Genomic DNA, 23,855 nt, shown 5'->3' with positions numbered 1-23,855 from the left:
TAGGAAATATATTTAAATCATGAATTTCAAACAAAATATTTGCCGATTTTTTGTAAATTTTGGTATATTTTATTTTATTCAAATTAAATCAACGCTTCTTTAAGGGAACTCACACCCGTGACGTTAATCTTCTGCAGTCAACACACTTGACGCGTATTTTATTTTATGCAAAAAAAAAAAAAAAAAAAAACTATTTGAGTAGAGAGCTTTCCGACATTTAGGGACCTCAACAGTGAAAGGGTTCAATTTTGATGCTGAGCAGGTTTGTCGGGGATTTGTATGTCGAGGGGCATAAAAGCAACGAGTTCAGAGCACATTCCACTAAAATACTTGTAAAACAGGCACAGAGATGCAACATTGCGGCGATGAGATAGGGGGACTACATCACCAAAAACACATATCATATTCTAGATGCGACATAAGTAATGGTCTTTATTTTAAGTGGAACCTTTTTGATTATTCTTTATTTTTCAAATATTAATATATCAAAAAACTAAAAAAAAAAGACATTATGTCACACACTGTATATCTTATTCTTTATTCTTCCATTTTATTTAGCTTGTCCTCTTTCAAAATCACATATCCTGTTCCAAAATTGAAACGCCCTGTCAACCATTTGATAATGTAAACGATGTCAAAATTGAGTGCCTGCTCCAGACCAGCACAACACAATCAACAGACGATCAGTTTGTGCAATGAATGCACATTCACAAATAAGAAACAACAATTATGTGAAAAAATATACAGTTTTATTATTTCAATTGTTATTCAATTCCCCAAGCTTGTTCGAATGCAGTACAAACCTTGGCACAAGCCAAAGCAGCCGAAAGTGGGTAACTGCTGATCGAGTAAGATTTCTCCGTATAATCCACATCAACCTGCGTAAAAAAAAGAAAAAGAAATGTAACAAAATATATCAAACTAATTTTAATTTTCTTAAATTGAGGTGAATGTATATCTAGAAATTGATAAAAGTTAAGCAACATTAAACCTAGTCATACATAAATGGGTAACCAATTAAAAATATTAGTTACTGTAAACCAACCACTCAGTTTTTATTTTCAATTTTCTTTTAGCTGGAGATGGAGGATCGTACTGGATATCAGACATTCACTTGCTGTCTTCAACCTTTCAACTGAGAGATCTTTTTAAGATTCTAGCCATCCTTTTATGTAGAATTGTTTGTATCACTCTTGCACTTGGTTCACCGGGTATATTTGCCAGGTAGTTTTTTTTAATTTTCACACATCTGGTTGCTCCTATAGTTACTAGAATGGTGGAAATCCTCCTAAAATTCCAGTTTCTTTTCATGTCATATCTTGGTATTTTTATTTTTTAAAAATTTTTTCCCTCTCAGCTCTGTTTAATCCAGCATTTTTGGTGACACTAACTTTTACTAAGGTTGCTTCTTTCTCCTTTTGGTCCCATATCTCTCTGTAAGGTTTAATAGCTCTGTTTTCTAAATATGTAGCTGTAAAAATTACATAATCATAGTGGATCGTGTACGCCTTATTTCCAACTGTTCTTTCTTCTATATGTTCCCATGACTGGCAAATCAGTTGTAGATATGGGTATAACCATTGAAAGATTCCTATTCTGCCACAGAATAGGGCCATCTACCATGCTATAAAAGTGAAGTAAACACTAGGGCCTAATAACCCCTTTTTAAAGTGAGAAAGGGCCTACTATTGTAATAAAAAGGAACAAAATTTTCACTTAACTTTTTATGGAACGTTTGATGTTTTAAGTAAAACCTATTTTAATTTCAAAATTATTGTGCAACCTTTTAAACATTCAGACATTTAAATAGAAAGAACTTTGGTGTTGTTGATTTAAACCTATGTAAATAAAGTAACATCCATAACAAAACAACAAAAATAAAAGTGAAACTAGTTTATACACCCGGGTCCTTAAACAATATTAGTAAAGTACCTGGGTATGTCAATTTTCATCTTTATCTAGTTTCTATTGCTTTATAGCTTGTATGATGAAAAAAAATTAGTGAAATTGCATAGAAAAAATACTATTTTGTATTTGCATGAAACAGTAACTATGATGAATATAATTATGTATTGTTTTTATTGGCAAAAATAATGTTTTGAACTAAAGCGGAACATCCTTTATGTATTTTGCAGATGATAAAAAAGTGTAAGTCTAAAAAACAAAATGTATTTGGGGGGGAGGTATGTTAATTTTTTTAATTCATAAATCATATCCAACTACATCTCTGAATTTTATAGATGAACTTTGATAATTCATATTATTTGGATTATTCAGACTATTAGGAAAACGATAAGGTAGAAAATTATTCATGAAAAACACGTCCTATGAGGTTAAAAATAGTTTGATAAAGTTACATGATGAGTTGGACATATTGGGTCACATGGTTAAGCAAAAATGGAAGTAACTCAGTCGAAACAATTTGTATCAGACAAAATTTATTCCGAAAACAAAAATAAACATAACATATATACATGATTTGTAAAATTTTTAAAAATAACTTTTTTTAAACTGTTTTCAAAACTTTGAAATTACTTTTACGAAAGTGGCAAATTTCCAAGAAATAAAAAACTTAATTACCTCTCCTGTTAACTCTCCAATTTAAATCAGTAGATTTTGAAATCAAAATCGCTAGATTTTACAAAGGTCTCTTTTCATGAATAATTATTTTTCTACCTAGTTGTTTTTTATAATTTTTGGATATGTTACTATTTGCAATCTGAACATTACATAGGTACGATTTGTTTTACTTGAAATTCAATATTTTTTCCGTTATTATAATATAGAAGCACCATAAAAATTATTGAGTAAAATTTTACTTAATGATAAAACTCAATTTTTATATTTTGCAGATCTGCTATGGATAAGAGCAGAAATCTTGCAAAGCTAGGGGAGATAAGTGAGTCTGACATTCAATAATGAATGGTAGATTGATAAAATACAAAAATCAATTTTTGTCCTTAAATTTCTACTTTTTTCTTTTTCCTAATTTTTGGTGCAAAAACTTATTTTTTTCATTCTCGTATATGTAGGTATATCGATTGATCTTTTCCCTTAGAATGTGATTTTCATCTGTGCCTCATATTGTATAAGCACCATTAAAAGTATTCTACTCCTTCCCCATCACTCAGCAGTAAAGTATGACAAAATTAGTACAAAGAGAGAGAGAGAGAGAGAGAGAGAAGAAAATTGAAAAACAGGCAAAAAGGAAAGATAAAATGAAAAGAAGACAAAGAAATAAAATCAGTTTATGGTGGAAATAAAAATATATAACTAAAAAAGCAGATATGTAAGCGACCATCAAGAGTTCAGTTTTGTTGCTAGAATATCAGAACTGAAGTAATCATGGAAGACTAGCAGTTGCCACTAGACTATATTTTCAATACTTTCTTCTATTAGGTTGGTGCAAAAACAATATCGTTTTCTCGCATATATTACTTTTATATATGATTTCTGAATTAATTCATTGATATATATATATATATATATATATATATAGTTATTTTTTTACTATAATAATTAAATACCTACAGACACTAGTGTTTCATCCTTTCGGGATTCTTCAGTGCAGGGTGTCACGATTACTACCAGTCGAACGATTCGAACCCCGCAACACGAGACATCTCTGGCTCGATTAGCGGAGGCCGTATCCATTCGGCTACCATTAACCGTGTGAAATAGCGTTGAATTTTAAACATTTTAATTTAAATGTTCATTACGTCAGACAGACAGTGATCAAATCGTTATACGATGATCTACGCATCATTTTGAAGCAGATTTTTCGCTTTATCATGGCATTCGTTACTGTTCTCAATCTCTTCATTCATTTTTTGCAGGCTTTTCGACAGCATGGACAAAATTCAAATCCACACAATTATTTTTGTTCCAGTTCAAACTAGGCCGAAAAGCTGCCAAGACAGCTTGTGATATCAATAATGCGTTTGGCCCAAGAACCACTAACAAACGTGTGGCACAGCGGTGATTCAAGAAATTTTGCAATGGTGACGAGAGCGCGAAGATGAATACAGTTGCGGTCGGCCGACCGCGGTTGATAACGAATATTTGAAAGCCTTAATTTAAGCCGATCCTCGCAAAACTACATGAGAAGTTGCTGTTGAACTGGAGGTCGACCACTCAACAGTCAGTTGCCATTTAAGTAAATAGGGAAGTCAAAAAAGTTGGATAAATGGGTGCCACATAAATTAAACCATAATCGAAAAAAATCATCATTTTGAGGTGTCTTCTATGCTCCTTCTGTGCAACGAACAGATTGTAACGTGTGATGAGAAGTGGATCCTCTACAAAAACCGGCGACATTCGGCACAGTGGTTGGATGCAGGAAAAACTCCACAACACTTTCCAAAGCTGAAATTGCACTATAAAAATAAAAAAAAGGTTATGGTGACTGTTTGGTGGTCTGTGACCGGTCTTATCCATCACAGCATCTTGAATCTGAGCGAAATGATTACGGAGGCGGAGAAGTACTGCCAACAAATTGATGAAATGCACCAGAGCTTCCAACGTATGATTAATTCTCCTCCATGACAACGCTTGCCCGCATGTTGCTCAACTGACCCAGCAAAAGCTGAACACATTAGGCTACGAGACTGCCTTATTTATCATATTCACCTGACCTCTCACCCACTTTTTCAAGCATCTTAACAATTTCCTGGGTGAAAAATGTTTCAAAAGCTGAGATGATGCTGAATCAACCTTCATTGACTTCATCGCTTCCAGAACTCTGGATTTTTATGTTAATGGGATAAATAAACTTGTTTATCGTTGGCAAAAATGTGTCGATTCTAATGGTTCTTATTTTGATTAATAAACTTTATTATGAAAGGAGTTATGATCTTTTGAAGTTGAACGTCAAAAACCAAAATTATTTTTGCACCAACCTAATATATTGTTTTTTTTAAAACAAAAACAAAAGGAAAACAATTAAAACAACAATTTTTCAATGCACAAAAATATGGAAACAATTAGAAAACAATTTTTCAATACAATACACACAAAAAGCAAAAAAACAACATAAAAGCTAATGATACTCACACTTCCATGAGCCATGGCTCCTATCACGAAGACAATTGGTTTGTCATCTGGTACTAAGGTCTTCACATCTTTGCATAATGGAGCATTGAAAGACATTGTTAATTTACTACAGCCAACAGGCAGATGATTATTGATGGGATTCTTTATCACCTGCAATCAAAAATCAGACAATGATAATGACTAAATAAATGGAACATTTCTGATTTTTGTATTTTTTTAAATAAAATAAGATTAGTGTATTGATTTTTTAAAATAAAATAAGATTAGTGTATTGATTTTTTTAAATAAAATAAGATTAGTGTATTGATTTTTTTAAATAAAATAAGATTAGTGTATTGATTTTTTTAAATAAAATAAGATTAGTGTATTGATTTTTTTAAATAAAATAAGATTAGTGTATTGATTTTTTTAAATAAAATAAGATTAGTGTATTGATTTTTTTAAATAAAATAAGATTAGTGTATTGATTTTTTAAAATAAAATAAGATTAGTGTATTGATTTTTTTAAATAAAATAAGATTAGTGTATTGATTTTTTTAAATAAAATAAGATTAGTGTATTGATTTTTTTAAATAAAATAAGATTAGTGTATTGATTTTTTAAAATAAAATAAGATTAGTGTATTGATTTTTTTAAATAAAATAAGATTAGTGTATTGATTTTTTTAAATAAAATAAGATTAGTGTATTGATTTTTTTAAATAAAATAAGATTAGTATATTGATTTTTTTAAATAAAATAAGATTAGTGTATTGATTTTTTAAAATAAAATTAGATTAGTGTATTGATCTTTTGCAGGCTGTTATCCTCATCTTTATATGGCATAATCATGTTGTTGCACCGGTTCCTGTTAGATCATTGAAGTTAAGCGATGTTGAGCCTGGCCAATACTAAAATGGGTGACCATTTGGTAATACCAGGTGCTGTATGTGTTCGGAGCCTGGAGAAGGATGGGTGCTGTCAGGTTATTCTTGCCCAAGACAAACTGCATAGAATAATGCAGCATTCCCACGACCTCAGAGAGTTAAGGGACGGGTCATGGTCATCCTCAGCTTCATAGTTGTCATTGTTTCACCACGTTTCGGCCAACTATTCCTTTGGCCTTCTTCACTGTGGATAGAGGTATTGTCTTAAGATAGCGGTTTCAATCCTACCCAAAGGAGGCCAGCTGCGTAAAAACGTGGTGAGACAACAACAACTATGGAAGACAGTAATTACTGAGGATACCGTTACAAGACTCAGTATTCCTATCCTGTTGCGGTTAATCACCTGAAGAAGGCCAAAGGAATAGTTGGCCGAAATGCGTTGAAACAACAACTATGAAGAAGAGGGTAAGGGTCTGCAAAAAAGCAATACACAAATTCTGAAGCCTCATCTCAAAGAATTTCCCAAAATAAAATATATAAAATAAGATTAAAAATTAAAAAAAAAAAAAAATTATTATAAGAAAGCAAATTTTTCAGTGCAAGTACATACCCCTCCTCCCATTATCACCAAAAATAAAAAAATCTGTATAATGTATGTATCTGTGATTGAAAGAAAGTGTCATATTCCAAAAATCACGTAAATTGATCAAATAGTTTTATTTAAAAAAAAAAAAAAAAAAAAAATCAAATTTTATGGCCAAACTGTGACCATCGATCTTGATGCCATGTTGCAGAAGGGAGATAATTCTAAACAATCCAAACTTTTGCAAGATTTTAGAAAGCCATTCTTAACAGAGAGTGAGGTGTATTGGAAAAACTCAAATTTGCATAAATTTTTTTTCTTTATAAAAATAAAACTACTTGGCCAATTTACATGATTTTTGGTGTGTGATCTTTTTCTTTCTGTTATGGAAAAAAAATGTTTCTTTATTTTTGTTTTCTCTAGGGGGAGTTATAGATCAGCACCAAATTTTTAAAGGCAGCAGCAACATAATTTTTCATTCATATAAATCATTGCTCAACTGTGATTAAACCAACAAAATCTTCTGTTCTGCACACATTTACCTATAATGTCCAGATTTAATTTTTTTACGAGGTCAACAGATATAAACCTCACAAATCCAAATCTCACCTCCATACACCATCACATTGCGTACACACGCCTGATAAACTCTTCCCCCGAGTAGATAGTAGTAATACTCTGCTGGTGAGTAATGGCAGATGTTTCCTGAACTTACGCCATTCACTCATACTTATAATTTTATTGTTTTACTAGCAGGCTGCCCGGCGTTGCCCAGTCCTAAAGTATGCATGAATATTATATTTTAATTCATACAAAAACTGAGACATATGCATGTGAATATTATGTTTTTTTTCTAAACAGTTCACTTCTTGTAGGTAAAAATAAAAAAAAATACTTGAGCTAAGATCGAAACCAAAACCTAAAAGTCAGTGAGTCAAGTATGATAACCATTAAGCCAGCTTGACACGATCTTTAAAAAGTGTTTTCAAAGGAATCTGTAATGGGAATCATTCATGCACGCACATTTGTGAAACAGTTGACAAACAGATAAGAATCAAATGATGCGCTACCCCCCTTGTACCAATTTTTCAATTTTGACTCCTTAGCAGCCAATCAAAAATTTTCCACGTGTCTGAATATTCTATATACCAAATTTCAAATCTGTAGATCAAAAATTTGTTGAATATATAGGTTGAGAAGTGTCCTCACACACACACATTCTCACTTTTATAGATATATAGATTTAGTTTTTGTCGAGAATTCATTGTATATTACAAAACAAAAACAAAGAAAAATTAGTATGATGTACATTTCTTTGACAGGAAGAAAATTACATCCAAAAAATTATGTAAATTGATTAACTAATTTTATTTTAAATAAGAAAAGAAAATCAAATTTTATGAGTAACCGAGAAGCAACTGTCTCGCACGCCATTTTCAAAACAACCGCAAGAAACAAAAAGAGATACCGCAATAATAATAATAATTTAAACTTGTAAATTTTTGTTGTTAATACCTACGAATTCCTATTAATCGCATAAAAATAATTTACTTTATAAAATAAAACTACTTAATTTGTGTGGTTTTTAGAATATATTTTCATTTCATTATACAGATTTATTTTTTCTATACTATAGAAGGAATTCTGGATAAGAATCTCTTTTCCTATATATATATATATATATATATATATATATGAACTTTTTCAGGCATTCATAAACTATATTTAACATCCCAATGAATGCATTGACGAGGATACTTACAAGCTTTAAAAGGTGAACCATTAAAAGATACATCTGCCTTACTTAAAAAAATGCTAATTTTATTTTTGGCGTCTTTAAAAAAAAAACCCACCCAATATTTTTGCTGATGAGGAGGCTTTGTTTTAAAAAACTAAATGATAAAATTATTATCCAAGACTTATTGTCTATCTCAATAAAAACATCATTTATGAAACGATCGTACAATTTATTGATTTTGTTTGTTCTTCCTTGTGAAACCAATTTTTTATTTTAATTACAAATTATCAATCATCTTACTCAATATATACATATATATATATATATATATATATATATATATATGTATGCAATAGCTTTGTTGATATTAACAGTAATTAATTAAAGTGATTTAATAAAAAGGATAAATTACAAAAAAAACTTTTCTTCAAATATGATGTTGATTAATGTTCAAGGGAGATAATTTAAATGAAACCATTTTTTAACATTACAGTAAACTTATATTAAAAGATATGTAATATAAATTGTACATTAAAAAAGAATATTTAGTGCTAGATTAACAGTTGCCGGATATTTTTTATTTAAATTTTTCTGCTTGCATAATATTAAAACTCCTCTAATCTGTCTTGCTTGCTTATTTGCACAAACATTTTATTTTTTATTTTACTTCAGTTGAAGTTCTCAAAAATCAAGAGGCCCACAACCAGGGGCTAACACTTGAAGTCTATATGAGATACATAGATATTTGAATGTTCCATTAAAGTTCTTTATCTCTCAAACAATGAGTTAGTAAAGAAATTGAGAACATAAATTTCCTCTCCCCAATTAACCATTTTTATACGTTGTAGTATATCTTTCCTTTTGGTCTCTTGGTCTTACTGGATTCCAGGACAAGAATTTATCTAGTCTGGTGGAGTATCCAGCTTCGTGCTATTACTTGAGGTAATATCACTTGGAGAAGATGCACCATTCCTCGGAAAAGCTGTGGAGTAGCCGTAGTGAGATCTTATTTGGGCTGCAAATACTATGTGATTTTGAATATTTGGTCAGGGTTTACTTCTATGGAAAAAGTATCCTCATGCCAGATTGTTCTGACAAACCCCTGTACAGAGAGACCTTAGACACTCGAGGACAGTGTCTAGTAGGCATTCAAGTTCTCCAGTGTGGGAGAAAGAGTGAAGGAGAAGCGAAATAGTGGGAGGAGAGAAATGTAGAGAGGAGTAGTAGTAGTAGTAGTAACAGTGGAATGCGTGTAGGAGGATGACAGATTTCTCAATTTGGCAAGAAACAGTCTTCCCTCCACATACATGAATTACAAATTCATAACATAAAATTTAATGTAAAACTATTCACCATTTGCGGGCCATTCCTCCTTAACCCTACTGCTAACCCTAAGTTTGAGAGTTGCAAACCACCCCCTAAAACTGTCATTTAACCCTATATCTGAGTAGAAAGTTGTCTTTCCCACACCAAAAAGCCTTATGAAACTACACCTAACTGGGTTCTTGTCCAAAATTTTCCCTATATTAAAAAGCAAAAATAAACAAGAATTCTGTATGATGTATGTACACATCATGGACAAAAAATATCACATTTAAAAATCACATAAATTGATCCAGTAGTTTTATAAAAAAAAAAAATGGTGAGTAACCAAGGAGCAACTGTCTTGCACACCATTTTGAAAACAATCTCGAGAAATAAAGAAGAAATACCTTAATAATTCAAACTTGCAAGATTATTGTGGTAATGCCTACCAATTCCCATTAATTGTTTAAAAACGATTTTATTTATAAAAATAAAAGTACTTGATCAATTTATGTGATTTTTGAAAATATATTTTTGTTTAATAAATATATATTTTGTTTAGTCACGATTTTCCCTTTATTTTTGTTGTTTAATATAGAAGGAATTCTAGATAAGAGCCCTTAATTTGTATTAATAATTGCTTAGAAATGTCTATCCTCCACTACCCTTAAAAATATAGAATTCTCCCATAGCAAAAAAAAATAAGCTGTGCATGCGTGGTCCACCCTCTGGTGCTGCATGTGAGATGATACCACAAAAATAGTGAAGAAATGATGAATGTGAGGAGTGTGAAAGGCCAATGTTGCCTTCACATTTTTGCCAAGTTTCAGAAAAACCTAATGGATGGGGCAAAAGTTGAGGCAGAAAGTGTCATTTTTTGCAATTTTGAGGTATTTGTGATCCCTTTTGAGCTCATGGGAACGCTGAATCCCAGTGAAAATGGACAAACAGTGCAGTTTCACGCCTTAAGACATGTATATTTGAATTCAGCACCATGGAAAACCACTACATAGGCATACATATCAAGTTTTTGAGTAATATGAAAAAAGGGCTCCAAAAAGGCATGTTTTTTTAAGGCTAAAAAAGCCTTAAAAGTCCCAGAGGGATGTGAACCAAAATTTTGCCATATTGAATTTATATTAAGAACAATAGCCTCCACATTTTAGCCAAGTTTCAGGAAAATATAATGGATGGATCAAATACTATGGGACAAAAAAAGTGTCATTTTGGGGCATTTTTAACCTCTTTTGAGCCCCTGAGGACGCTGTATCCCAGTGTAAATGGATAACGGTGCAGTTTCAGGCCTTAACACATGTATATTTGAGTTGACCACCATGAAAAAACACTATATTGTCAGACATATCAAGTTTTTGTTAAAAAATATAAAAAAAAAAGAGCCACTAAAAATCTCTGGGAACGTGAACCAGAATTTTGCCAGGGACATCCACACTGGGTTTATATTAAGAACAATGGGCTCCAGATTTTGGCTAAGTTTCAGAAATATCTAATGGATGGATCAAAAATTATGGGGCAAAATGTGCCATTTTTGGCTATTTTTTACCTCTTTTGAGCCCCTGGGGACGCAACAGGAATTTTTGCAAAAAAAAAATTTTTTTTTAATGTGCACACCTATTTAATGAAATACAATCTGTGGCAAAATTTCAGGAAATGCTAAATGGACGGTTATCTGGCAATCGCACGGACGCCACTGAAAACATAGGTCCCTCTCTGATAAATCGGGGGGACCAAAAAAAAACAAATTAATGGCTTGAATATAGATCATTTTATATCAAATTCAAATGTGAAATTTGTTGCAATATTTTTATATTATGTGATACAAGGTTCAGAAAATGGAATGTCAAGCAAGCTTCCCTAAAGGAGTGGCACACTTGCCAAGCAAAATTGCCTGAGCATCACATCGGCATTCCCCGGTCAGGGCGCCTCAGGCAGCAAGCAATAAACTTACCCCACCCGAAAGCCGGGTGGCAAGGTCTGGGAGGGTGAACCTCCTAAGTGATACTCAGGTGGCATACGTCAGTCCGACAGATACTGGGCCAGTTCCTGGCCACACACCTGTCGCACTGATTGTCAAAACGGATTCTTGACTGGTACTTATCTACCCAGAAGCAACAAGCAGCAAGAAAACTCATCCTAACCATATTTAATGCAGGTATGCACCATGAAATTTGAAAGATTCTATTTATAAACACTGCCGATAGAAACTAATGAATCAAATTAATTCATGTTCTGATATCAGCCAATCAGAAACCAGAATTGCTCCATAAAAATTAAATCTTTTCGCATTCCAGCACATAATTTTTTTGTGTCAACACAAGGATTTTTTTCTCTTTGGCTGCAAAATTCTAAAGTCCAGGACCTGTACAGAACAGCTATCCACTGAGAATTCTTCATTTCCAAGACTTGTATAAAATAACTAGCCATCGGAAACTCTTCTGAAATTAAACATGACTTCCAATTCAAGATCCCCCATTTTAAATTCTAAATCAGTTGTTTGTTTTTCTTCAAATTTTTAATGTGTCCACACATAATCACCTAAAAAAAAGTAGAATCTCATTTTTTTCTAGGGAAATAGAATACCTATTTTTTGTACTGATGTAAAGAAGGTATGGTGTTTTTGTCAGCATCAACCGGCAGAACCTGTAAATTGCTGGAAAGTGCCGAATGAAAACATTGAGACATTTAAAAAAATTAACTCTTTTCCCCTTAAAAAAAAAAAAAAAAAAAAAAAAAAAAAAACGGCAAAACATGTTTAAATGAAGACAAAAAGAAAAAAAAAGAAAGAAAAAAGACATTTTTTAATGGATAATGTTTCTAACCCCAAGCCTCCTTAAGAAAAATGAATAAAAACCATTTAACCTATGATCATTTTTCAGAATGAATATTTATTGAAAACGATATGAGGAAAAAAAAAGTTGACTTTATCTTTTTATTTTTTATTTATTTTTTTGCATTTTTATGAATTTTTCTTTTTTCTCAAATGTTAGCAGGATTCTGGAAAAATACGGAAAAAACAAACAATCAGAAATTGTTTGGGAGTTGAAATTTTGTTTTCTTTTAATGCATTAAAAATTTTTTTTTTTGTAATGAATTTGTTTCTGATATTTCTGCAGAGAAGATATCATGCAGAAAGAATGTTATAATTTAGAAATTCATTTTTAATATGAGAAGGGTTAGGATGTAATTATTCTGTACTTTCATCTAACAATTTAATAAAAAAAAAAAAAAGTAGCTTAAATGTATAGTTCATTTTTTCAGTTTCTGTTAAAAAAACAAAAAAATTAGTTAGGACTTCTATCCAGTCACATTTGATGAAACGAGAGCATGCTATCCTCATGAATAAAAAGTTCTGTCTGAAATTCTGTCCAGATTTCAGAGTTCGACACCTGAAGAAGGTTGGAGGTTACATCAACCGAAATGGTCTGAAAATGACACTCAAACCTCATCTCAAAAATTCAGAAACACAAAACATGTTTTAATAAAGACAAAAAAAAAAAAAAAAAAAAAAAAAGGCGGGGGGGGGGGCATTTTTTAACGGATAATGTTACTAACCTTCCTAAGAAAAATGAATAAAAAAATACTCAACCTGTGATAATTTTCCAGAATGAAAATTTATTTTAAAGTTTTTTTAATGATAATTGAAATAAAAAAATTATAGCAGCAAATGCAAAGGATTTTTTTTCTTTTGCAATTTTTATAAATTCCTTTTTTTAAATTAAAAACTGATCAGAAATTGTTTGGGAGATGAAAGTTTTTGTTGTTTTTTTATTTTCTTAAAAAAAAAAACAAATCATTTTTTATTTTTGCTTAATGAAATTTTTCCAGTACTTATTTCCAGAATGTATTGTGCTGAAATAATAAAGTTATTATTAAGAAACCCATTCTTGACATAGGGAGGAACAGTGTTTTGTAATTATTCAGTACTTTCACCTAACAAGCTACTTATGTGTAGTTTGTGTTGTTTTCAACGGCAATGTCTAATAGTTTCATAAAGTTGTCAACAAATTGATTGCATTATTTTCTTGTCTGCTTACTTAATTTAATTGGCTAAGCGTTTCGGCACATCTTAACGGTTTACTTTATTTGCCGGAAAATGCATGTAAAACTTTGGCTTCAGCATACTCATAAGTATCCTATTTTTCATATTGAAAATATTAACTGATATATTTTAGCTTAATTTTTGCTTTGAAATTTGTTAAAATTAGTTTTTGTGCAAAAAGAGTTTTGAAAGTTTTTTTGGATGTAATAAAATCTAATTTATAAAACTCACTATGTCTGTCTGTCTGTCTGTCTGTCTCCATATTTTCAAACTATCTCTTGCAAAACTAAAAGTCGCAGAGTGGTGCCAGGAGCCTAAAATAATTGGACTTTTTTATGGGCCGTTCTTTTATGGGTCTTTAGCCAGTCAAAGTAGTTTTTAAGGGGTCAAAAATGGGGCAAAATTGAAAAAACCGTTACATATTTTGTACAGTCATCTTAGTTTTTATTCTTAATCAGTTCATATGCGTGTCACGTCGGTACAGTGGTAACATCACCAGCTTTGAATGCTGCAGTTTTGCTTTCGGTTTCAATTCCAGCTGATGGCACCTAAATACTTTTAATTTTTACTTTTTAAATCACGACTCAATATATACAATATATATATATATATATATATATATATATATAAAATAATATATACAAAATCTCAACAAATTAAAATATCATATTTAAGTGTATTATACGACCAGGCAAAGCCCCTCCCCCCATTTATTATATAATATGTTTGGTCCAAAACAAATATAACCGTTCGCAAGAAAAAGAGTTGACGGAGACAAAATATAATTGTTTGATGAAACAAATGTCTTCCAGCTTTCCTATCCTCTCCACTGTGAACTGTTTGAAGCATCGCAAAATTTTAGATTTCCATAAAGAGAGGTTTTGCAATATTTTTTATATATATTAAGGGTATGATCACTGAAACTTGGGAGATTCTACTTATAGACACTACCGATTGGAACTGACAAATCAAATTAAGCCATGTTCTGCTAGCAACCAATCAGAAACCAGAATTTCTCCACAAAAATATGGAAAATTTGAGCATGTAATTTTTTTTCTCAATGCTCTTTGCCTACAAAATTAAAGTCCAGGACCTGTGCAGCACAGCTACCCACTGAAAGTTCTTCATCTTGTACAGAATAGCTATCCAATGAGTACTCTTTTGAAATTAAATATGGCTTTCAATTCAAGAAGAGGAAAGGAAAGGGAAGGGAAGTAAGACAAGATAGAAGACAGGAAGAGGAAGAGAAAAAATAAACAGGAAAAAAAATAAAATAAAATAAAATAAAATTGAATCAAAGAAGATATATATAAAAAAAAAAAAAGATATCCTGACTTAATAAAAAAAATTAAAAAAAAAGAAAACAGTTCTGCCTTTTCAGAATTCCACTGAACATGAAAAAGGCTACAGTAGTACAGGGTGACCCCCCCAAAAAAAACAGAGGATATTCAATTGTTTTTCTGAGCATTTTACAGTCGACGGAGAAAAAAAAGCCAAAGACCCTAGCGTTTTGATGTGATGTTTTGAATATAATACACTAGTTATGACCAAAGTTTCATTTCATTCGGACAAAACACTAAGAAACAGGGCCTAATTAGAGTTGTTTTTTTTGGGTCATCCTGTAGTAGCCACAGATTAAGAGGATGATTCAAATAAATAAAACCAACCTAAATAAATAAAAATAGAGGTGTATATTATTCATTTCTAACTATGTATAATATGTGGAATGTACAAGTATTGACCCGATGGGTCATGAATACTAATGATAAAAATCATTGAAAATAATCTTATAAAATTTATATAATGGATACGTGATCACTTACCCGAAGTAATTTTTGCGGCCCGTCAGAAGCGTGAACACTGAGTCGATGCAACAATTGAACTGAAACAAAAACAGATAACGTGATTAAATAAAGAAGAAAGAAAAATTGACAGAAGTGCTAGAAAAGATTTAAAAATGAATCTAAATGTGCCGTTTCTATTTGGGAGAGGTGTAACATAGTCGAGTCAGATAGCTTTTTATTACAGTAACAAAATTGTCCTCAGTTTGGCAAGATCATTTCTAAACACACATATTGGTATCGCAAAAAATAAAAGTATGATTTCAGGTTGATAAATGCCATAAATGAGCTTCCTTAAATACCGGTTTAGTAGCCTGCCCATCACGAGGAAAAAATCCAACTCACCAAAAAGGGACACTAGATTGGGACAACAATATAATTGCCTCCATCTAAAAGGATTTGTCTTTTACTGACAAAATACAAAAAGATGAAGTGTAGTAGCAGAACAGATACTACAGTTTGTTTCTGGCAACAAATACTTTTTTGTAAGCAAGTAATTAGGTTATGCATCAATAAGGGGGTTCAGAGCTAGGAGGAGGCACACACCTTATTGATTTTTAGAACACAGTAGCAAATAAAATTAATTTTTAAGCTTTGAAATAAAAAACAGTGATTAGAAAAACTAGTTCATTTTTCTATGGAAAGAAAATAAAAAAGACATATGAGTATATTTTAAATAAGTAATTCCATGTCAAATGATGCAAACATTTCTCAGACTTTTAAAAAATATCTTTCTCCAATTTTTAGTCTAATAAAAGACTAGGCAATCCTAAAGAGTTGAGCTTGTAACGCCAAGTGTTTTCCAAAATATTGCATTCTTATGATTTAAGTTGCAAAAGGCTGCAAAATCGCAACTAGTGTTTCGATGATTAATCGAAATCGGAAATTGGAAAGATCAGAACTTCGGAAATTGGAAAGATCAGAACTTTTGGGGGTATGGAAAAAATTTATGCCTATTTTCCAATGCCAAAACCGATTCCTTTATCTTTTATTTGATTTTGTTTAAAACAAAATCTTCCACTGCTGGTAGTAATGAAAGACCAATAAATATTTATTGGTTTTAAATTACCAGCAAAACGAAAATCTATAGCTCATCTTCTACAAATGTGCTTTTTATGTTTGAGTAAACATCTGCATCTTTAACACGTGTTTTTAGAGTAATCGGGAAAAATAACAATTTTATAGTTAAATTGTTTTTATTTTTTATTTTTTTGCATTTTCACCCCAAACAAAGCGCAGTGCACTTTGATGTAAGGGGAACTATCTGGGATATAACTTGTAGGGGTACTATGTAGGGAGTTGAGCAGCAAGATGTCTGTTTACATTACACTTGATGTCAGTACAGTCAGAAAAGCAGGAACTCAGAAGGGAATTCCAAAGTCTAGCAGTCCTAGGGAAGAAACTATTAGAGTAGAAGGCTTTCTTACATCTAGGGATTTCTACTGCGTAGGGGTGGGACTTTGTTGCTTGTCCGGTTTGTTGGGCATATTTCCGTTGAGGGGAGATAAGGGCTTGTAGTTTGCGGAAGCACCTAGCATTAAAATACTTGTAAAACAGACAGAGAGATGCAACATTTCATTGATGGGACAGTGATTGAAGCCTAGCTAATAGTGCAGGACCTATTAGGTTGGTGACTCTCTTTTGAACCCAGTCTAAGAGGGAGAGACTCGTTGCAGATGCAGCAGCCCAAATCTGGCAACAATACTCCATACATGGGCGAATGATGGCCTTGTAGAGGTACAGGATACTCTCAGGCATAAATAACTTTCTAGCATGGTAGAGAGAGCCCACCTTCTTTGCAGCAGCCTTAGCAATGCCCTCAATGTATCGGTTTCATTCCTGTTCCCGTGAACATTAAGCCGAGAAGTTTGAACAAAACACTTTCAGGTAATGCATCATTAGCTATGGTTATTAGTGGTTGAGCAGGTTTCTTGTAGCTATTAAAAGAAAGAAGCTTAGTCTTAGCAACATTCAATGTGATCATCCATTTTTGTCCCCATTAAAGTATTGGAATCGTCCCATCACTAATCGCTACATTAGAAAATTGATAAAATCGAAAGCTCAATATACTAAATGGAACAATTAAAAGCGAGAAAATTTGATGATGAAAATAAAAATCGAATAACTTACAATAGTTATTAATTCATCAAAAATTCAAACAAGGAATCATAAAATTTTTTCATATATATATCTTTTATATATTTGTAAATTTATGCTCTGCAACGTCTTTCCTACAGAAGAAACGTCTCTGCTTTATCGCTATTTTCATGGCAAGTGCTCATCCGATCTCCAATCTATGGTCTCACCTTTGCCAAACTTTCATGAAAAACACTCGTCTATCTAAAACCACTATCAATAATTTCCCCCATTTTTTATCTGTGCCTAAACCTAAATGTGGATTCCATGAACAAAGCTTCTTTTTTTTTAGATTTGCACATCTGTGGAAGTCTCTACCGTTTGCCTGCCTTCCAGTTGACTACAATATGGATGCCTTCAAGTCCAACGTAAACAAGTTCTTGATGAGTCGTTCCTCTTAAGTAATCCAATTTAACAAATTTCCGCTACTAATGATTACTACGATATTGTCCCATTGACTACTGTACACTCCTTAACCCTTATCTTCGAGTGGCCTCGAAGCTTGATAAGGTGACTCATATGAAAATAAAAATTACATCTTTGTGCATAAAATGAATTCTAGACTATCTAAAATATTAACAATTGATACATGCATGTTTTTTTTTTGCAGGGAATCCAAAAATCACATTCAAATCCTCTAAAATCACCTGTTTTAAGTTATTGTACGCGTTTGCCTAAATGATGTTTGTCAAAATAGAAGCGACAGATTTTTTTTTTAAATATATCATTTTAAGCAAAAACAATATTACTTACCTAAATGTCATATGGAAAATAGTAATATATCCAAAAATTATGAAAATTCATTAAATAGAAAGTTATAGTTCAGGGCTCTATGGACAAATTTACCTTTAGTTGACTTTTGACAACTAAATATTTTCGTTTACTAGTCAAATAGAAAAGTTACTAGCCGCTTGGGACGAGTATATGTATACATCATAAACATTTTTCTACGATTTTTTTCTTTTTTTTTTATATGGGCGAATGGTGGCCTTGTAGAAGTACAGGATACTCTCAGACATAAGTAACTTTCTAGCACGGTAGAGAGAGCCCACCTTTTTTGCAGCAGCCTTAGCAATGCCCTCAATGTATCGGTTTCATTCGAGGTCGTAAGATATCACTGAAACTCAAATCAGAAATAAATATCCGATCATATTTTCTCTATATCTTGTATCTTTCACTATAATACCCTCCTCCTGTCTGACAAACCCAAGTAGAAGCAGAATCTTAACTGTAGAGGTTCCAAGAGGTGGGAAAATTTTCTATTCGAATAGCTTCTTTCTTTGTATCACTTGCCTTTGGAATCCTCTCCCTTCTCCCTGGCTATATGAAATTGCAGAATTTAAATGTAAGGTGAACAATCATCCCCCCCCCTTCATGATATTAGCCCCTTATGCTTTAGTAGTAATATCCCTTGTTTAATAGAAGGTAAAAAATTCAAAAGTTTTGATATAAATATATGGATTTTTATAAAAATATTCAACAGTTTTGAGATAAATATGATTTTGATAAAAAAATTCCAAAGTTTTAATATAAATATGTTATTTTGATAAAAAAAAATTCATAAGTTTTAATATAAATATATGAATATAAAATTTGAAACGAAATTCAAAACTAAAACAAATGAAGCAAATATATTTACCCATGAGGCCACTGAATCTTTCAAACGTACGAGGTATTCGGGTTTGTGGGTTGATTTCAATCAAGACATTCTTCTCTGTATGTATGTAGACTTGCAGTAGATTGGCTCGATTCAAAGGACTGTCGAGCAACATCAAGAGACACTTTAAGGAGAGAGAAAAAATTGTTGCTTAAGACGTTTTGAATACGGTTGCATTGGTTTAATGATCGGATAATTAAGTTTAAGAATCAAATAAAAAGTTATCACTAGAGTTCAAAACCGGATTCGTAAACTAGTAGGTGATGTCCTTTTTTCGTCCCTACAACCTCTTTCCCATAGAAGAGACGTTGCGAGCCTGTATCTGTTCTATCGTTATTTTCATGGCAAGTGCTCGACTGAACTCCAATCTATCGTTCCCCCTCTTGCCAAACTTTCACAAAAGACTCGGCTAGTTACAACCATTATATATAATTTCCTTCACTCTCTATCGGGGCCTAAATCTAGAGATTCCATGAACAAAGCCTCTTTTGCAGAACTGTCCGCTTGTGGAATATTGTTTTGCTATCCTGCTTCCCAGTTAAATACAACATGGTAGCCTTCAAATCTAATGTAAACAAATTCTTGTTGAACTGTCCTCATAAATAATCAAATTCCACCTAATTTACACCATTAATGATTACTATACTACCACCTTCAGTAACCCTTATCCTCGAGTAACCTTTGGGCCTTTATATAAGTGGTGACTCAAGTAAAAAAAACAAAACAAAAAAAATCTTAAATATAAATTCAAAATAAAAACTATACTAAAACAAGAAAATGTTATCACTTGTTTCTGTCAAAGAATCTCCAATTGGCACACCAAGAAGATGTGACACAATTACTTTTAAAATGGAGCAAACGTATGTAGAGACTTACAAAGAACATAAAACTTTAACACAAACTTTTTTTTTAGTGAAAGAAAAAGTTATTTATTTTCTGTTTGATTTCATATACAAATCGATGACATATTTACAATATAACACAATATGTTCTCTCTTTCTTTCTCTCTCCTCGGTAGATAAGAGCTTTGTTTTTAGCTACAATCAGCTGTTGTGTGGCAGTAATTCCTTCTAGGACTCACAAATCAGTTAGCTTGCTTTTGAAAGGATAGGAAGAGACTCGCGTGTTTGTCAAGCATACCTTCCAAATTGTTACATGTTTTTTCCCTCTTTTTTTCTTTCGATCTCAATGCCTATATATGCATTTTGTTTTGTAATGTCATGCCATGGCTTAAATGAAAACGCAACATTAACTTGGGACGTAAGTCGTTAATATGCATGCATGTTTTGGTTTGGTCATTTAATGACCGAGCCAGCAACTATCTGTTGGATATTTGGCAGGTACCAGGAATAACATCAAAGAAAAGTCAGTCAGATCATGGATCCAGGTGCCACAGAAATGACGTCAAAGAAGTCAAAATGGGGGACTTGAATTCCTGGAGATTAGGTTATCGGGACTGACCGACATTTCAAGACAACGTCTGGTGGAATGTTTTGATGTCATCTGTGCCAATAAAATAGAGCATCAGATAAGAAGAGAGCGGCAACTACGGGCAGGACAGGCGACACATTATCCGTGTCATTTTTGCACACACATCCCACCTCATGGCTCCTCCATGCTGTCGTTTTCACCAGAAAATAAATATTTTCAAATGATTTCATTCCTGTTCGTATTATTTTAAAAGTGCAAGAGACCGTTTTGTGCTTACGCCAAAGTTGTACGGATTTCAAACAAACTCCGATTAGCGATTCGGCTAGTTTTTTTTAATGCAACATATGCTACAAAGATAAGTCAGACAAAAAATGTGTCAGAGCAAAGGAGAGTTTTGTAGACTTATTGCACATTTACTTATATTGGTAAAATAAATAAATAACAGAAAATGTTCAATCTACAGTTGTGGAATTTGGAGCAATTAAGGGTTCACTGAAGTTGCTAAAAGTGATTCTTACCACCCTCATCTATGCTTGTGAATCTTGGATTGTATATATCAAACATGCCAAGAAACTGAACCATTTCCATATGATCTATCTCCGCAGATTGTTGAAAATTAAAAGTGGCAAGACCAGATACCAGACACAGAGGTTTTAGCCTGGTCAAACCTTCCGTCAGTACACACCATGTTACAGCAGTGCCAGGTTCATTGGACAGGTCATATATGCCGCAGGCTTCATTCAAGGCTCCCAAAACAACTCCTTTGTGCTGAACTATCCAAAGGAAAAAGACGTGCAGGAGGACAGCAGAAACGGTTCAAGAACAATCTGAAGACAGCTGGATCCGATAGCATCAGTATTCTATAGGCTGTCTGAAGATATTGGCTTCCTAACCTAAAATTCACCAAACATTGATGTTGTTGTTATTTTCTTTTCCCATGACAAAACTCAATCATGTTCTTAAGATAATGGTTTCCTGACTTAAATGCACCAAACATTGATGTTATTGTTTTTTCTTCCTTTCTTCTTGCAAAACTCAATCATGTTCTACAAAAACAAATTTCTTTTCTACAAAACAACCAAATCAAACACCATGAATAAACATTTCAAGATATAAAGAACTTTAAGCGTGAACCTTTTACCAAAATCATGGTATTTGACATTAAATAACCCGAAAAAGGTTGATAGGCCATAAAAAGAAAACAAATCAACCAAACCATATCAAAGAATAAATAAACAAGGACATTATTGTGACGCCTATACATCTGATCATAACTTAAGTTGGCTGATATCAATATAACTTATTGATATCTGGCTATGATTGGATGTACAGGCTTCATGATATTTGTACAGCATCAATCACTGAATTAAACAAGTTAAAATTTAAAGAAGAATCCCAGTTACAAAAAAAAACAAAAAACAAAAAAAACGTTAGAGTCATCCAAAATATAAGGATCCGATTCATCGGCAACATTGATTCCAGATAAAATTTTGATTTCAGGCTGGATTTGGACTATGGAGTGCTTTCAGTTAGTTTCCAGACATTTTTCGTATGGACACTTTTATTGATTAGACACACATGAAACTCTGGTCCCCTTTGAAGTAATCTCCTTCGGCTGCAATGCACTTGTACCATTCCAACAACTTCTAGAAGGCTCCATAGAAGTCCTTTAGTGTCAATGATCTTCGTCACATCCTCTTTCATTTCCTCAATTGTCTCATAACGACAGCATCTAAGGTTTTCCTTGAGCTTAGGGAATAACCAAAAGTCATAGGGAGCAAGGTCTGAGTGGGTGATGTCCATCTTCATCAAATAGTTTGTGATAAGGATGGAGTTGTGGACTGGTGCACTGTCCTAGTGGAAATGCCACTGATCCAATGTGAAGAGTGCTGGCTTCTTCTGACTGAATTGCTTCTAAACTCCCTTAAAACCTCAACAGAGTATTCCTTGTTGACTCTCTGTCCAGTGTATGTAGATCATGCCCATGCTGTCAAAAAAGGAAACATAAGTTTCTGGGTGGATTTGCTCTGTCTGACCTTCTTAGGTTTGGGAGAGTCAGCATGCTTCCACTAAGAACTGTTTCTTGATCTCTGGATCATAGCAATAGATCCAGCTTTCATTGCAGGTCACCAGAGCATCAAGAACTGCGTGATCTGAATTGATCAGCTCGATGATCTCCCTGTCGTCATGATAATGTCTTTCTTTCTGATCTTCTCTAAGCATCCTTTGCCTCTTCAGTTCCTTGTGAGTAGTTGTGTTTACAGTTCCCACACTGACATCAAACTGTGCACTTATTGAGTCTATAGACACAAGATGGTCCTTATCAATGAAATTCTTTATTTGGTCAATCAACTCTGGTGTTCTGACTTCCTTACTCCTCCCACACATTTCATCATTCCTCAGAGACACCATGCCTTCCTTGAATCTCTTATGCCACTCAAAAACTGATGCTCGATTCATGCAAGATGATCCAAAAGCAGACTAAAGCATTTCATATGTTTCCGTGGCATTTTTTCCAAGTTTAAAACAAAATTTTATTGTATATCATTATAAATGTCCTCATCTCCAGATTGCATTTTTGAAATTCACCAACTGTGATAATCAGGCTATAGTAGGGTGTATTCCAATTCCTGTTGTAGCTGTTCATTTGAACCTAAAATCATAAAAATTGGTCAGTTATCTTTACGAGATGTATAGTAATAACATACCGAATTTTCTAAGAGTCTACAACAATTTTAAATGCCTATACAAAAAAGTCTACAACAATTTTAAATGCCTGTACAAAAAAGTCTACAACAATTTTAAATGCCTGTACAAAAAAGTCTACAACAATTTTAAATGCCTGTACAAAAAAGTCTACAACAATTTTAAATGCCTGTACAAAAAAGTCTACAACAATTTTAAATGCCTGTACAAAAAAGTCTACAAAAATTTTAAATGCCTGTACAAAAAAGTCTACAACAATTTTAAATGCCTGTACAAAAAAGTCTACAACAATTTTAAATGCCTGTACAAAAAAGTCTACAACAATTTTAAATGCCTGTACAAAAAAGTCTACAACAATTTTAAATGCCTGTACAAAAAAGTCTACAACAATTTTAAATGCCTGTACAAAAAAGTCTACAACAATTTTAAATGCCTGTACAAAAAAGTCTACAACAATTTTAAATGCCTGTACAAAAAAGTCTAC

General features: G+C 32.6%; 1 protein-coding gene across 1 annotated transcript in view; it reads right to left on the bottom strand.

The window, feature by feature from the left end:
* Positions 1–727: 727 nt before the first annotated feature.
* Positions 728–23,855, bottom strand: part of LOC145254800 (ribosomal RNA small subunit methyltransferase NEP1-like) — a 39,141-nt gene continuing 16,013 nt past the window's right edge. The window contains exons 3-6 of the mRNA XM_080113587.1: positions 19,217–19,358; positions 15,424–15,482; positions 5,053–5,202; positions 728–878 (exon numbers count right to left, since the gene is read on the bottom strand). Coding sequence (XP_079969713.1) covers positions 765–878; positions 5,053–5,202; positions 15,424–15,482; positions 19,217–19,358 — 465 coding nt within the window. The 3' untranslated portion in view covers positions 728–764. The remainder of the gene's footprint in view (positions 879–5,052; positions 5,203–15,423; positions 15,483–19,216; positions 19,359–23,855) is intronic.

The sequence above is a fragment of the Euprymna scolopes genome, chromosome 30 (assembly GCF_053919585.1).
Source record: "Euprymna scolopes isolate OS-2025 chromosome 30, ASM5391958v1, whole genome shotgun sequence".
NCBI lineage: Eukaryota > Metazoa > Mollusca > Cephalopoda > Sepiida > Sepiolidae > Euprymna > Euprymna scolopes.
This window is presented reverse-complemented; position numbering and strand designations above follow the sequence as displayed.